This window comes from Pimephales promelas, chromosome 17 (genome assembly GCF_988280905.1).
Source record: "Pimephales promelas chromosome 17, fPimPro1.hap1.1, whole genome shotgun sequence".
NCBI lineage: Eukaryota > Metazoa > Chordata > Actinopteri > Cypriniformes > Leuciscidae > Pimephales > Pimephales promelas.
In genome coordinates, this window is record NC_142785.1 from 22,645,700 (window position 1) to 22,661,288 (window position 15,589).

At 37.2% G+C, this 15,589-nt stretch overlaps 1 protein-coding gene across 3 annotated transcripts in view; it reads left to right on the forward strand.

The window, feature by feature from the left end:
• The first annotated feature begins 3,496 nt into the window (after positions 1-3,496).
• Positions 3,497-15,589, forward strand: part of cacna1g (calcium voltage-gated channel subunit alpha1 G) — a 133,636-nt gene continuing 121,543 nt past the window's right edge. For 2 of the 3 annotated variants that reach the window (XM_039664878.2, XM_039664882.2), the window contains exons 1-2: positions 3,497-3,645; positions 12,798-12,931. In XM_039664878.2, the coding sequence (XP_039520812.2) occupies positions 3,553-3,645; positions 12,798-12,931 (227 nt within the window). In that variant the 5' untranslated portion in view covers positions 3,497-3,552. The remainder of the gene's footprint in view (positions 3,646-12,797; positions 12,932-15,589) is intronic. The other variant, XM_039664883.2, reaches the window with a different exon arrangement.

A 15,589-nucleotide genomic window follows, 5' to 3' on the forward strand; every position in this document is an offset into this window, starting at 1 on the left:
ATTAATCCAACCTATGTCACTCTTTCAGGCGTGTTTGCTACCATTAGTCTGCAAAATCAGCCTTGAAAAGCTGCAGAATCGCACACACATGCATACACACGGCATTTTTTTTTTTGCCTCGTTCCTTTTTTCCAGCCTGTCAGAAGAGTGAAAGTACGGCTTTTTAGAGCATGAAGGCAGCCTCATGTGGGAATTGAGCTCCACATAAACACAACATAAAGAGTTGATGAGGTTTTGATCTCACTGTTGCCTGTGAGTGAAACCCACCTACACTCCTCCTGCAATGGTGATGGTGAAGGGGATTCACGTGAGAGAAAACGTGTCTGCTCATGGTGCGCAGTGCAAGCGGTTAAGGATCACACAGAATTTTAAGCTCCTTTCTCACTTCAGATTCTGCCCATTATAGGAGTTCACTTTGTTTTTCCAAATTAAACTTTATGAAATAATTTATAAGCACACGTCCTAGTGTTCCCATTTGTTGTTTATGGGGGCTTGTCTGGATACTACTGTCCACAAGACTCTTCATTTTATCTTTTATTACTGCTTTCTGGCAATGTCGGTGACTTGCTACCTTCATTAACCCTTTTAATCTTGCGGGATATAATAGTTGCAGAAGGCTCTACTGCTGTTTTCCTTTTTTTGTGTGTGTGCGTTTAAAAAAATATCTATGCATATAGTTTTAGTTTATATAGATTTTTATAAAAACTGACATAGGAAGACAACTTAAGGAGGATCTTTTGAACTTGCTGGATATTGTGTCTTGTGGTGGGTTGGCAGTTTTTTTTTTTTTTTCTGAAATGCACCTAGCAACTTCCTCATCTTAATCTTTTCATAGGTTCCTATGAGAGTTTCTATGTAGAGAAAGAAACAATCAGCCAATCATTATTGCATAGTAAACCCTGACAGAATGACCAAAACTCCTGCTTACCAGGGAAAATAAATAATTTAAAAATCAGTACATTTCATGCATGAATAAAGAGTCAAACTAGCAACATGTAATAGATTGATTGCCAATGGTCAAATATACAGTTTATTGACCATTTTGCAAAAATATTGGATAGCAGAAGGTCGCAAGTGACTAGTGAGAAAGTATTCTAGAGAGCTGTGTGAATTAATTACCCTTAAAAAGTGAAACACTACACATAATATAATTAAATTCTAGTTTCAGACATCTCTGGACAAAATAAACAGGGCATTAATGGGTTAAGTGGAAAAAAAGAGGTACCTGCACTTCCGTTCAAAAGCTTGGGCTAATGTCTCTTATGCTCTCTAAGGCTGAATATATACAGTATATATATATATATATATATATATATATATATATATATATATATACACACACACACACACACCTGAAAATCTTAGTGCTGAGTGCTGACCCCAAACTTTTGAAGGATAGTGTACTTATTGTACCTATGCATGTTTTATTATTAAATCCTATGTGTGTATCATTCATTCGTGATTTTCCTCGCATAGCCCACAGCTTCAGTTCACTAACTCTCTGTGCCTCTTGTTCAGTGTATATAGATCAATGATGCCAGAGAGAAGTTAGCAGCATGTAATTAGTCTTCTGCCTTTCTGGGGGAAGAAGACACATTCTGTCTGTTTACATTATTCATGCAGAATACATTACAGTCTGAGCCCCTTTATGCAACTGGAGACGTTCATTATGGTCAAGAACTGTAAAATACTGTAAAACCAGTGTAGGGGCTTTATACCAGAAACTATTTCAGTGAACACAGAATGTGTTGGGTGATAAATTATTGAAGTTTACGACTTCTCATATATCTGCACACTGCCAGTTATTTCATGATGCTATTGTGAAAGTGTGATCACATAAGAGGCCCATATCCCACCGTAAATCCTGAGCATTCTCACTTGACGTCTTTTGTGTTGCGTAATATCCTTATTCTGTTATGATGTCATAGGGCAATATATTGTTGACCATGATTCAGAGTTTCTCCCAGCAGGAAACTTTCTTGTTTGATGGTGCATCCTCTTATTGTGTTTTGGCGACTTTAATGATGTCCCTTTGGGCCGTCCGCTGACAGTAATTATGAAAAATGAGCTGGATTCTTTCTTAGGCCCCTTTGCTCAGACGGCACCCAGTGTAGGCATTAGCATTCTTGTTCTTAATTTAGATGTTAATGTGTGAGCTCGACCCCCTGAATTGGTATGTGCCATCTGCAGAATCCGCCACACCGACCCCATGATCAATTACTAGTGAGCTAAAAGGATGAAGGAGCTATAGGTCATTATTTCCCCAAAAGAAAAATTATGACAAACACAAGCACCTTCAGCCCAGTAGCACATTTAGCTTTACTGACCATGTTTATGTGACAGAGAAAGTGATTCTAGCCTTTGAAATGTTATTTGTTAAAGCTGTAATAAGTGAATTACTTGATCGTTTACAATAACGCGACAATTTATAATAATTTCATCATCTTTTCTTTTCCAAAAACTACAGAAACCCTAAAAAGACATATGGGATGGAAAAAAAGAGAGACAAGCAGGGCAAATTATATCTTGCTTTGGAATACCTTGCTTTGTGTTCCCCCAAGAAACGTGCCAAAGTAAGAAATGTTCATAGAAAAACATAATCTTAGAACAACATTCCTGTCTGAAAATTTAGCCCTTGATTGTAATGTCAATTATAATGATATTTTACTATAATTATTTTTTATGAATTTGTGCATTAAATACTGTAAATGTATCCTTGGTAAATTTAAGACTTCTATCGAAAATAAATAAATAAATAAACATAAAAAAAAATCATTCCAAACTTTTTTTCCAGGAACAATAAATATGTTGATCCATGAACATGCTGTAGATGGTGAAATCACATTCACCTTCTCAGTCTAATATTTTTATTTATTTATTTATTTTTTTATGAGGGAATGTAAAGGTTTTGTCAGCGAATAGAAAGTTTCTTGGGGGAACGCAAAAGCATTGAATTTATCATATTTTTCCATCATATTTTTTTCCATCCATTTTGGGGGGCACCGTACAAGTAGTATTAAAGTATCCGTATTAAACTCTTTTAAAGAACATCCTCAATTTTAAAGAGCATTTTATGCTCAAAATATTATATAGTATTCGTGGAAATGTCTTACGTTATTGGATAATACTTTTACGTTTAACTGGTTATTTATAACATTTAATCACAAAATAAAGTGAATTAAAATGTATTAGAACTAAATCCATAATATAATCCAACGATGGGAACCCCAGAATTTAGCGCATGACACAACCCTTTCATCTTCTACTACAATATATCCTTTATCCTCTAAGACATAACAGTGTGAAAGAAGGACATCATGTATACAACAGAGATATAACATTAAAATAAGCAGTAGTTCTGCTTCATTCTAACTCGTTATCGCTCACCTTAGCAACATATTGTTGAAAATATGTCTGCCGATAGCTTGGATGTGGTATCTAGGCTGCAGTAATGTCATTTGTTTATCTTCATGACATATATTCTGTGACTGCATCTATTTTCTGTATACTGTTCCTTAACTTCTGCTTCCCACATGGTTCGAGAGGGCCAGCATGTTGGTAATCCTGCTGAACTGCGTTACTCTGGGGATGTTTCACCCTTGTGAGGACAGCCACTGTGACACAGAGCGATGCGAGATACTGCAGGTAAGTCTCATACTTAGAATACATCCCCTTTTGTAACCCCATGTACTTAAAATAGATCAATGAATACTGTAGATGGAAACAAATTCAAATGTAATTGGCCACATATTTCAAGTTAGTGTTAAAATGAAACTGAACAACTGTTCCAACTCAAAAACGCGAGGTTATTTTCGGGCGTTTGTCATCGTCTCTCGTGGAGCGCTGGGTTTCTCTAGATATCCTGAAGCATGTTGTGTTGACTGACTTCCAAAAGACACAGGAATGCCCAAAACCACATGTGGTGATAGGCAACAAAAAGATCCTCGCCTGTAATTCAAAGCAGATTATCACAGGAAAGACACTGCTCTGGTTTATCGTTGACTTGGAAACATGGCTCAGGGACTTTGATTTCAATCTGCTAAATTCCTTTTGCTTTGTTTAACAGATGAGTGTTTTGCCCTAAGGATATCAGAGAGCTATCCTCTCTTTTCCGCTTTGTATCCTCTGCTATGGATGTCTTTTATCATTTAGGGACCCAGCAACAATTCACTTTTATTCTCTATAGAGGACATGGTATTGTGTATGTATAAATATTGAGGGTATTAGCAGAGGAAATTGGTATTTAATATACTGAATGTGTATATTTAACTACAGTTAAAAGTTTGGGGTCAGTATTGTTTTTATGTTTTTGAAAGTCTCTTATGCGAACCACTACAGCTGCATTTATTTGATAATAATTAAAAATGAAAAAAAGCTAATAATATTTTACTATAATTCTTTTTATGAATTTGTGCATTAAATAAATGCATCCTTGGTGAATTTAAGACTTCTATCAAAAAATAAAAATAAATAAAAAAAATCACTCCAAACTTTTGTAATGGTAGTGTGTTTAAAACAAATTATGATCCTTTTTTTGTGTGAAAATTAACTTTTGTTTTCTGTACTGCCTCATCTTCATTTACCTGATGTCTCATAAAAAAATCAAAGTCACATGACTTGACTCGAGTCGCACATTTAAGGACTTGAGACTTGCTTGACTAAATTAAAGCTACACTGTGTAACTCTTTAAGTTTATTCTTAGCTAAAAACGCTTAGTTCTTTCAAAAATATATGTGCTCATTAATGTATATTTACTTAGTTCATGTAATAAAGTATTCTCGTGAGTGTATAATATGCCAATGAAAATACATACGGGTAAGGGGTTCTAATGTCGTTCGCCATGTTGCCCTTCCATCTTGAAAGTACATTAGCCAAAGAGGGACATACCCGTTAATTCAAGCTTCGCCTTTCGTGTTTACGTTTGAGTTAACACTCATGAACGAGGTCGAAGCGGAAGCCATATTAATCTTGGACTACATTGGCCACCGTAGGAGTTAAAACGAAATCGGAATTGAGAGGAACAGAAACTAATATTCACTGGATGGTCATATACCTTTTCACCGCTAGTGTAACTTTAAGAAAAAATGACTTGACTTGACTTTGACTTGAGATCCAATGACTCGAGACTTGACTTGACTCAGTGGCGTAGGCAAGAAGAGGTGGCCGCCAGCACCTGACTAGCCTTCTTGTGGGTTCAATAGCGGTTTTAGACACGGGCGAACCGGGCAGTCGACGACCAGTTAAATAAATCCTCTGTGCCGCGAAGGTTTTCTATTTTTTATCATTTCGATTCAATTATTGGCAATGGCGCCTAGCACCCTAAGGGATTAAAACTTGACAGCCCAAGTCATCGAAGAAAATGTTTAAATATTCCATGTAACTACAGTGGCCCAACTTTAGACGCGAATACTTTTTGTGCGGGAAAAAAACAAAAATAACGACTTTATTCGACTATTCCTTTTCTTTCTTTTGGGCCTGAGACGAGAGTTCAAGAGATTTCCACGACACATGCGCGAGAACTACGTTATTTTTCTACTAGTTCTTGTTCAGTTCTCGCGCATGCGTCATGGATAATAATTAATAATAATAATAATAATTCCAAATTTTGATAATCATAAATACCTCCTATAATAAATTATATGAATATTATTTAAATTATGATCTAAATGTATAATAAAGGTAATCATTTCTGAGGGAAAAATCAACAAGGTTGAGGCCAATATAAGCTATTTTTTTTCTGTTTGGTATTGTAATCTGACTTCGACTTGACTTGACCCTTATCAGGACTCGACTTTACTTGCTTGAAGTGAACCACTGACTTGACTTGACTTGGTTGTGTGTACTTGTGACTTGGACTTGCTTGAGACTTGATGGTGTGGGACTTGAGACTTGCTTTGACTTGAACATGTGACTTACTCCCATCTCTGTTTTTATGCTCCATATACTGTCATGTGAAGAACATTCTTAGTTAGATAACACTTTCAATCTCTCTGTCTCACTGTACTATGTGATTCCTCTAATGCTATGGGGGTGGCATAAGCATTTGGAGGGCTGCTATATAAAAACAAATGAGCCTGAAATGGCCCAGCCCTAGAGATGATTTAACCACATTAAATGAAGTGCTCAAAACATGACTTCAAAGCCACTCATCCAGGCAGTCATTGAAACCAGGCACTTCAGAATACAATGTGACTGATTGTGACATGAGGTGAATCACCTCTTATTTCTGAGTTATTAAGCTAATGGTTGCTGTAATGAATGATACTAATCTGTGATCTTTACATTGTGACAGCGGGTCAAGTTCACTGTACAGAGTGCCTGTGAGATGTGATTAGAATATTCTTTTCAAAGGCATACTGTCACATAAATCATATATCAGCTGTCGAGTGGCTTGCCTCTAGACTGGATTTTTAAATCAATATTGACATACTCTTGGCAAATTACCTGAAGAAGTAATTGTCTAGTGCACATAATCTCTCAAAAGGATATTATATGAAGAGTTCAGATGCAAAAGTCTCTAAGTGCCATTGGAAATTTTCTTCTGGAATGATAATTTTTATAAAGCTTGTATATTTAAGTTCAGTAAATTCACTTAAATGGCATTGAAGATTACATATTAATTGTCATTTGAGTGAAATTACTGAACTTAAGTATACAAGCTTGAAATAAATTTTCATTCTATAAGAACATTTCAAATGGCACTTGGAGGCTTTTGCATCTGAACTCTTCATATTTTGTATCAGTGGTACTTGTGTGTTTATTCATATTAATAGATTAATTAATCTATTAATCTAATTAGTCACAAATTAATGGCACACCAAATTTAGCTGAGAGATTACCTCTTAAAAATAAAGTAATCATTTTGTAAAATAAATATTTGATTTGATTCAACATAAAATGTATTACACAATTTTTTAGGCTACGGTGACCATGATCTTATTTTTTCAGAGGCTACATCTGAATTGGTATTTATTTGCAGACAAAAACAAGTTGGTTACCAATATTCTTCAAAATATATTTTTATGTTCCACAAAAGAAAGAAAGTCATATAGGATTGAAACGTCATGAGGGTCAGTAAATGTAAATAAACATAATTTTGATTTTTTTTGGGCAAACTATTCCCAAAACATGAAAGTATTTTTTGGAATGACATGAAACTCTAAATAAGAAACTAAAACTGCCAGTATGTGACGGTAAATGTCTAAATGAGAAAGTCATTTATCCTAAATTTGAAATTGCACACTCCTACTACTTCTGATAAAAAAAAAAAGAAATGGTAAAAAGTAGTAAGTGTAGTATGCAGTCCCGAAAATTTGGGATTTTGAGGAACTTTCTTGCTAAGAGTTTCCAGGAATCATCAACTCTCTAACATGCCTGAGATTGCTTTCTTTCCATGGAAAATGCCATGTTTTCATTTGAATTTAATGGGCACAGATCAATTTCTTTGTTTGATTTTTATTTTGTAAACTTGTATTTTTCTGAATGAGCATATAGCCCAGCTAAACCCCAGAGCGTTTGGATTGCTCCCCTCCCTGCTTCTCATCGGAAATAAATGGCCTGGGCCGTTTCATCTTTGAGATCTGAGATTTTATAATGATTATCTTCTCCAACTGCTGTAGCAAATCACTCTCCCTCTTGCCATATGGAAATTAGTCTCCTTTGCCAAAAATAAGATTGCAAACCTGGTCATCAGGAAATTTACAAAGACGTACAATCAGCTCCCATCACTGTCAGGGAGACACGCCTGGGCTCCATAGCTGACGTGACTCAGGTTAGCCCTCGACATGAGCTCCAAAAGAACGCCTTTGGTGGAATAATGGAATTCAGGGAAATACAATAAAGCCGGGGAGCATGCCTACCATCTCTCTCTTTCTCTCTGTGCCCCTTCTCTTCTGCCCACACAACATATTATCATTTATTTCTTTAGTGCTTCCCTCTTTTTTTTCTCTACAGTTTTGGTAGTTTTTTTAATTTTTTTTTTTTTCCGGTCATAATGTAGTCACCTACATATAATTCTAAACACAGATGACTGTCTTTCTCCTGTATAACATAAAATAACATATTTTGAAAAATATATGTCATTGAAAACATCCATTATGACCTCTTACAATGATAGTCAATTTAGTCCAGTGTTGTTTTAATCCCCACTGACTTTAATTGTGTTGACAAAAACATTCTTCAAAACGCCTACTTTAATATTTCCCTAACTAAAAAAAAAAAAAAACTAAAAAAGAAAGTATAATATTTTGGAACTCCATGAGTTTAAGTAAATGATGCCAGAGATTCTAATGCATGGTTTGAACTACATCTCTTACAATATGATCTGTTCTGGCTTAATTTTTTAGCTCACTGGTAAAGTTAGCATATTTTTCTTTTTAACAGATGTGATAAAAGGGGAATAACACTGGGATTCCTTTTGCCTTGGATTCTAATAATGACAATGGTGGTTTATTTCTTACAAGAGGCATGATGCAACGAGTGCAAAAAACGAGACTTTATTTCTTCCATGGAGATATGTTGACGATTGTCTACGTTTACACTTGGCATTAACATGCATTCTGTATCCAGATATTGTCCACATAGTACATGCATTGAATTGGTAGTATAAATACCCTATTTGTGATCGATTGTATGTAAATAAATCACAAAAAAATCCTGTGCTATATACAGTATGGGCGCTGGCGCTGCCATTGATCAAGTCTAAAGGAAAGCTTTTTTACATTACCAGACCATTTGAAGCTTCTATCTTTCGACTCTCCTGTGGTAAATGCCTATTACAGACCTAATTTAAATATTGTGTGGGAAACAGAAAGCCAATTATTTATTCAGATACAGAGGCCACATGATGTGAACAAATGTAATTGTGCCGTTTCCTGATTGGCCGATGATCCGATCTGTTTGATCGCATGTTAATGGAAAGTGCAAACCCAGCCTGAGCTGTTCTCATACAACTGAGTAGTGACCAGGTGCTAAAAAGCACCTTAAAGGGTTAGTTCACCCAAAAATGAAAATTATGTCATTAACGACTCGCCCTCATGTCATCCCAAGCCTCTAAGTCCATCTTTATTTCCTTTCTGGACAAGAACAGTTTTATTGTGCATACATGTTCAATGGAGGGACAGAAAGCTCTCTGACTTTTTGGGTGAACTAACTCTTTAAAACAAATCCATAAACAACACATGAGCTATTTCCCCAAAACTTCTGAAGACTTACCATTATATAGATTTGTGTTGGCTGATTCATAACTGACTGAAACCAACATTTACCAAATTACTGTACATCACATTTTTGACATTCCGGATCGACAAAACACCCTAATCTACAAAACCTGACTAAGGTGTCTTTTGGCACACATTCATGTCTTTTTAGCTGTATGACATAAAATTAAGCCATTACCCACCAAAAATCTTCTCTTTCATTGTATATCTCACTTGCATATGTTCAAATATGTTGTCTTATGAACCAATTTTAAATGTTCATGTTCATTTTTTTTTTTTTTTTGGTATTTGACCTTTATGCTTCTGGTCACCATTTACTTTTTATTGTCTGCCAAATTGCAGCATGAACATTATGCTTAAAGTTCACATTTACCAAAAATTGCAGATGTAATTCAGCCATTTCAATAGGAATATGCGTGCTCTGAAATTTTGCTGGAGTTCGAAAAAGTTCCACATTCATATTTTCTCATGTTCAAGTTGGTCACACGAACTGCCACTAACCGATAGAAAGCTGTCTGCTTTGAATGTGGCTTGTGTCACAAGCCACATTCAAAATGATGATAGAATTTTAATTTTAGGGAAAAACTCCATCTTTAAATGTTTACTGAAAGCAGCATATATCACCAACAGATATCTGAGTCTACATATGTATTATTGTGTTGATTTATGGTAGTGTGATGATTGGTGTTTTTCTGCTGCATTGCACACGTCTCTTCACTTTCCTTCTAGACTCCATGATGTCATCGGCATAGCAACTGCTTTCTGCACACATGAATTAGATGAATTAGTAAGAAGAACACAGAAGATATTTTTGTTTACCCTCAGTGAATATGTGTTGCAGCTTCCTCCTTTCTTTGTGTGTGTGTTTGTGGGGGTGGACGGATAGTCTGAAGAAGTTCTGGATTTAAAGAATTGTTTTTTTCCTCCCAAGGAAAGGCCATCAGTTGCACTAGAATAACCTTCTCACAGCACAGACAATACACCACTCAGCTATTTGTGCAACAAAGAGGATACCATGAGAAGATTTATTCAGTGGCAAAAGATCACCGCACAAGCACAAACACCCTCGCTTCCACACGCGCGGATGAGACTGACTCTTTCTGCAAGCTATTTTTGAATGCTTCCCCAGAAATATGAAAGAGAAGGATGACATGCATTAAATAGAAATGGGTGGATGAGATGTGGTGAGAAAAAGGAGGGGAGGAGGAATATGTGAAGAGGCTCTCTGAAACAATGGAGATGAGGGACAGGGAACTATAAAGAGGAAGATATTCATATAGTGTGTAGGGTGTGTGTGTGAGGGAATATTTAAAATATTCTCTGTAGAGAATATTTAACCCCTAAGCTCTGCTTTCTGGCTGTGTGGAGAGACTCTGGGAGTGTTTTGTCAAGGGGTTCCCCTGGTCTGCATCGTTTATCTTTGGAGGGAGCTGTTGAAACGTAGAAGGGCCCACAGAGATTTGTAGAGCTGTGCGAGCCAAGATCTTAACATGGACTGTGAACAAAACATATATAATTTGACAGTCACTGTTGTTTCATACTTGCACAATACTTATAAGATGGATCTATCTCTCTTGAAGTATTGGGGTCAGGATCGATCAATAATGCAGGGAGTTCTGGGCCAGTGGACTATTTGGCTATTTGGCTTATCTTTTAGCTTATTTTTTTCTTACGCTGCCAAAACATTATGAGGTCGCTAAGGTATTGTCACAAAGATAGAGAATTAGAGAAGAGAGAATATTGTATTAGAGAATACACATGTGACCCAGAGGGATGCATATGGAGAACACTGGGGTGTCCAGCCGCAGGTGGAATAGTTGAACCCCAGGGGTGGCAAGTTGGATTGCTAATGCTCAGAGAGGCTTACAGTGGAATACACATGTGGGGGTCGCTCAGGGGATGGACCATGCACACAGGAGGCACGTAGCTGATGGGCAGGCAATAGACACTGGAGGAACTCAGGGCTTTCGAGGAAGCTCACCTGAGGAAAATATCGTACATATCCAGTCCGTAGAGTGGAATGGCAAACAAGCGTAGACACCTGTGGGTCCGGTACTAGCTGGTTGAAGCGAGTACATGAGAGGACACTGGCTCCAATCGGAGATTGTAGAATCTGGCGAATGTGTTGGGTGTTGCCCAGCCTGTAGCTATGCAGATGTCTGTTAGCAAGGCATTATGCACTCTAGCCCAAGAGGACGCAACACTCCGGGTGGAGTGGGAGGTCACACCAAGGGGGCACGGTTCACCTTGCTGCTGGTATGCCAAAGCAATGGCGTCCATTTTTTAAACTCTAAGTAAATTCAGTAAAAAAAAAAAAAAAGAATTTCTCTAAGTAAATAAAAGTAAATTAGGTAATTAACCCTCACTGGTCTCGATCTCGACTCGGACTCGACCGTCTCTGGTCTCGGACTCGACTCGGACTCGACTCTCTATGGACTCGGTCTTGACTCGGACTCGACTCTCTCTGGTCTCGGTCTCGACTCGGACTCGAGTGAGGTGGTTTCGACTACAACACTGATTAGTAGTGAAATTATTATTATTTTGTTTGTGTTATATGTTTGCATTAAGGCAGATAATTAGAGAAATTAGGGTATAATCTTAGAAGATCAATCTCTGTCTGAATACAGTCTCAGTCTCCTCCCTCAAACCATTAATGTAAGATGAAGTCTCACAGATTCTCTCCTCGTCCTTATCCTGACAGTATTGTTTATGGATGTGTCGTGTGTTACCATTAACTTTGAATTGGCAATAACTGTAGTACTCTATAACCCAAATGTCCATTCTGTACAATACAAGCAGATCAGGGATGAGGTAATACATTAGTGCTTGGCTCTGAATAATATCCAGCACGACAGTAAATTCTCTCCACTGCAGCTTAATTAACATTCCCTGCATTGTCAGAGAGCTAGAACTTTGGCTGGAGGGAATCCCTCACTTAAGAGCTTTGACTAATGTCCTCTCTGGCTGAGAATGCCCAGGTGTCTTTCAGTGACAGTCAACCTTGAGGAAACAAGGGTCTCTGTCTGAGTTTGCATGGCCATTGATGTCTCAGCGACCCAGCCTTTATGGTGTTTACTCAAGAACTGACTCGGTCTAAGCTTTTTGCATCTATATGTTTAATAAGGCATTTACTTCATAATGTCCAGAAATGTCTGTTTTTCTCTCTTAATGCTGTATTTTGTATTCATACTACAAGCTCCTTATTGCAGATCAGTGTCTCTATGTATTATTTTTCTTTTTTTCTTTTAATGTAAAACACATTTCGAGTAACATAATCAGAGGACTAGTACAGGATTTGTGGGTAAAGACTTGGATGAGTTCTCATTTAGTGTAAGGATGAGTCAATGCTTATAGCCCCTCAGCTCATGGACACACACACCATGCTGTGACATCAAAGTGGAAATTTAATATTAATCTGCATATGACTTTGGAGAGTTCATTTCTTTATTTATAAGTTGTCCTTAATATAATATGAGTCTCCCGATGAAGAAAATAACATTTTTTTTGCAAGCTCTGAATTGGCCAGTGCAGCATTTTTAGCTTTTTCTAACCCTTTGGATATTTCTCTCTTCCCCCCAGGACTTTGATGATTTCATCTTTGCTTTTTTTGCCGTGGAGATGGTAATCAAGATGGTTGCACTGGGCATCTTTGGGAAAAAGTCTTACCTTGGAGACACCTGGAATCGGCTAGATTTCTTCATTGTGTTGGCTGGGTGAGTCCTTCTACAACACAACGACTTTACACAATCTATCTGTCTGTCTGACTTTTTTTTTTTTTTTTTTTTTTTAAAAAGCTAGATAGACATGGTTACTATGAACTGTCGTCTTGTAGAAATTAAAGAGCTACATGACAATTCTTTAAAAAAAAATCTCCTTTTATGTTCACCAGAAGAAATAAAATGTAAAATATATAATGACAGAATTGGGATACAGCTTGTTCCTATCATCACCTTATTCTTTTGAATGAGTCACATCACACATGGTTTTCTGCCAATATCTAATTCCTTAGTGTCTCTTTGTGAATGTCAGAATAATCACTTTGATCAGTTATCACTTTCTACTTGTATATGCATGTGTGAATCTCTACTCTTCAGGCTGTTGTGTGAACCACTTTAATGTGCAGCCCTGATCAATAAACATGGATTTGTAAACACTATAAAACAATGAGACGCACAGTTAGCTATGCAATTGTGTACCCTGGGAAATATAGTAAAGACAATCTGCATCACTAATAAACACACACAAACACACACACACACACAGAGATTTTCATATAGCCTACATATATACAGCATGACTTGGCATGATGTGTGCTTTCGAGAAAACACAAGGACTCCCCTTTTCCATTCCATGAAGCTTGTCAGTCCTGACCGAATGGGAGCATGGGCTTTATTGCCAGCTTTACTACCTCTGACATAACCTCATGTGTCTTGTTGGTAATCTCACAAGATTCTTTGTTGAGATGGAAATCAGCCCAGCATATGTAGCATATGGAAGCACATTCAGGAGACATCAGCCAAAGTGTGTCCACAAGATAATCACACAAGAGTGACAGACTGCTGGCTTGTTCCTTTTTTTGGCTTAAACTTATTTCTTTCTGGGTGTTTGATATGTCTCCAGATGAAATACTTACCATCAAATCCTTTGGTAATTCGCAACAGTCTACATCTCGCAACAGTCTACATCATCTTACGGTCCTCAGCAGTTTTAATCGTTTGTGGTACCTTCGGAAGAATCTGGCAAATATTCGGTATTTGGCTTTACAAAAAAGTACGGAGTGCTATGGTACAGTGATGGCATCATGTGGTTTACTATGGTTTTTGATGTATACCATGATTCTGAAATGGTATTCACATGATAATTCAAGATTCCACTACTGTGGTATTATGTTGAAAAATACAATAGTCCAAAAACAGCAGTACTTGGAACTCTTTGGTACCAGTGTAGTAGCCTACCTTGTCCAAAAATCCTGGCAGCACCACAATACTTGCTTGTAATGTGTCTGCTTAAGTTCTTCTTTTTTTGGGGGGGGGCTTTGGCAAAAATTGGCAACCAAAGTAACATAAAAAGAGTAATTCATTATAAGCCAGAGAACTTGGAGGCATGGTTTATATGAACGATTTGTTTCAGTTTAAAAGTTAAAATTTAGTGATTTCATTTTCTATTCTTTTGGAGAACATTCAGACTCAATAAAGTCTAGTCTAAAACTCATTGTAGCCTGCTTACTAAGTGAAAAATTGATAAATTGGTACTGGTGGTTCAACTTGATGGTTTGGTTCCCAAACCCCTTTTCACTGAGACATTGTTTTACTGAATCTTCTGTTCTTTTCTATCTGAGGTGAGCCAGAGAGCTAATAGAAGTCTAAAGATCTTGGCTGCTGTACTCTGGATTGTATGTCTTTGTGTGTATCATCTGCAGAGACATTCTCACTTCTCAATCTTTCAAAGCAAACCCTTAGAGAATGCAAACCCTCGATACACCCCACCAAGACGAGGTATCAGTTTCAGACACCCACAGCGGTTTGGCAACTTCTGCTGAATCACTTTTAAATTAGTCTGTCTTTTCTCATCCAGTCTTCACACACACTAAGTTAAATCCACAAAACGTCCCAAATCCACAGGGCTTCTACAGGAATTGTTACAGTGTCTTCATTGATTGTTTCAATGCTTTTTAAATGCTTTTTAACAAGAGATTGGGTATAAAGGCATTTTTAGAATTTCTTCTAGCGTACTTTGCCATAACCTTGATGGAAGTGAGTTTTATGACTTTTTCCATAATGCTCTACCAAATATTGCATACTTTGACAAGGAACCAATATGTTATTATTTCAGGCATTATTCTCTCATGCATATTCTCTCCACTACAGGACAAGAACACGTGACCAATTTGGTCTTTTCATTTTTGCTTAAATATTTATATTTTACTGGAAAACCTTGTGATTTATGTTTAGTATGGAAGCTTCACCATCAAGACCAGGCCCAATAGTCTTAATCTTATTCTTCCTCTTCCACGTCCTCGCCCTCTTTCCCTTCCCTTCCCTTATTATTCTTCCACATCCACACTCACATTTTCTTAATTTTCCTCTTCCATTTTTACATGCACTTCAGCTTCCACATCTACACCCCTTCTCCTCATTTTCCTCTTCCTCATCCTCTTCCCCCTTACCTCTCCCTTTCTCACTTAGGTTGTCTCTTTGCCTAAGAAAGGTAGTAAAGGTTCTGATAGTCTGCCTGGAAGCATTGCAGTTCTCTGTCTTCTGACTCTGGCAGGCCTCTAAGAAAGATTCCTCAACTCATGGAAACTCTGTGCTTATTTTAGGTTAAACCCAGAAAGCCGACCTGAGAGCCATACCTTAGTGTGTTATTTGAAG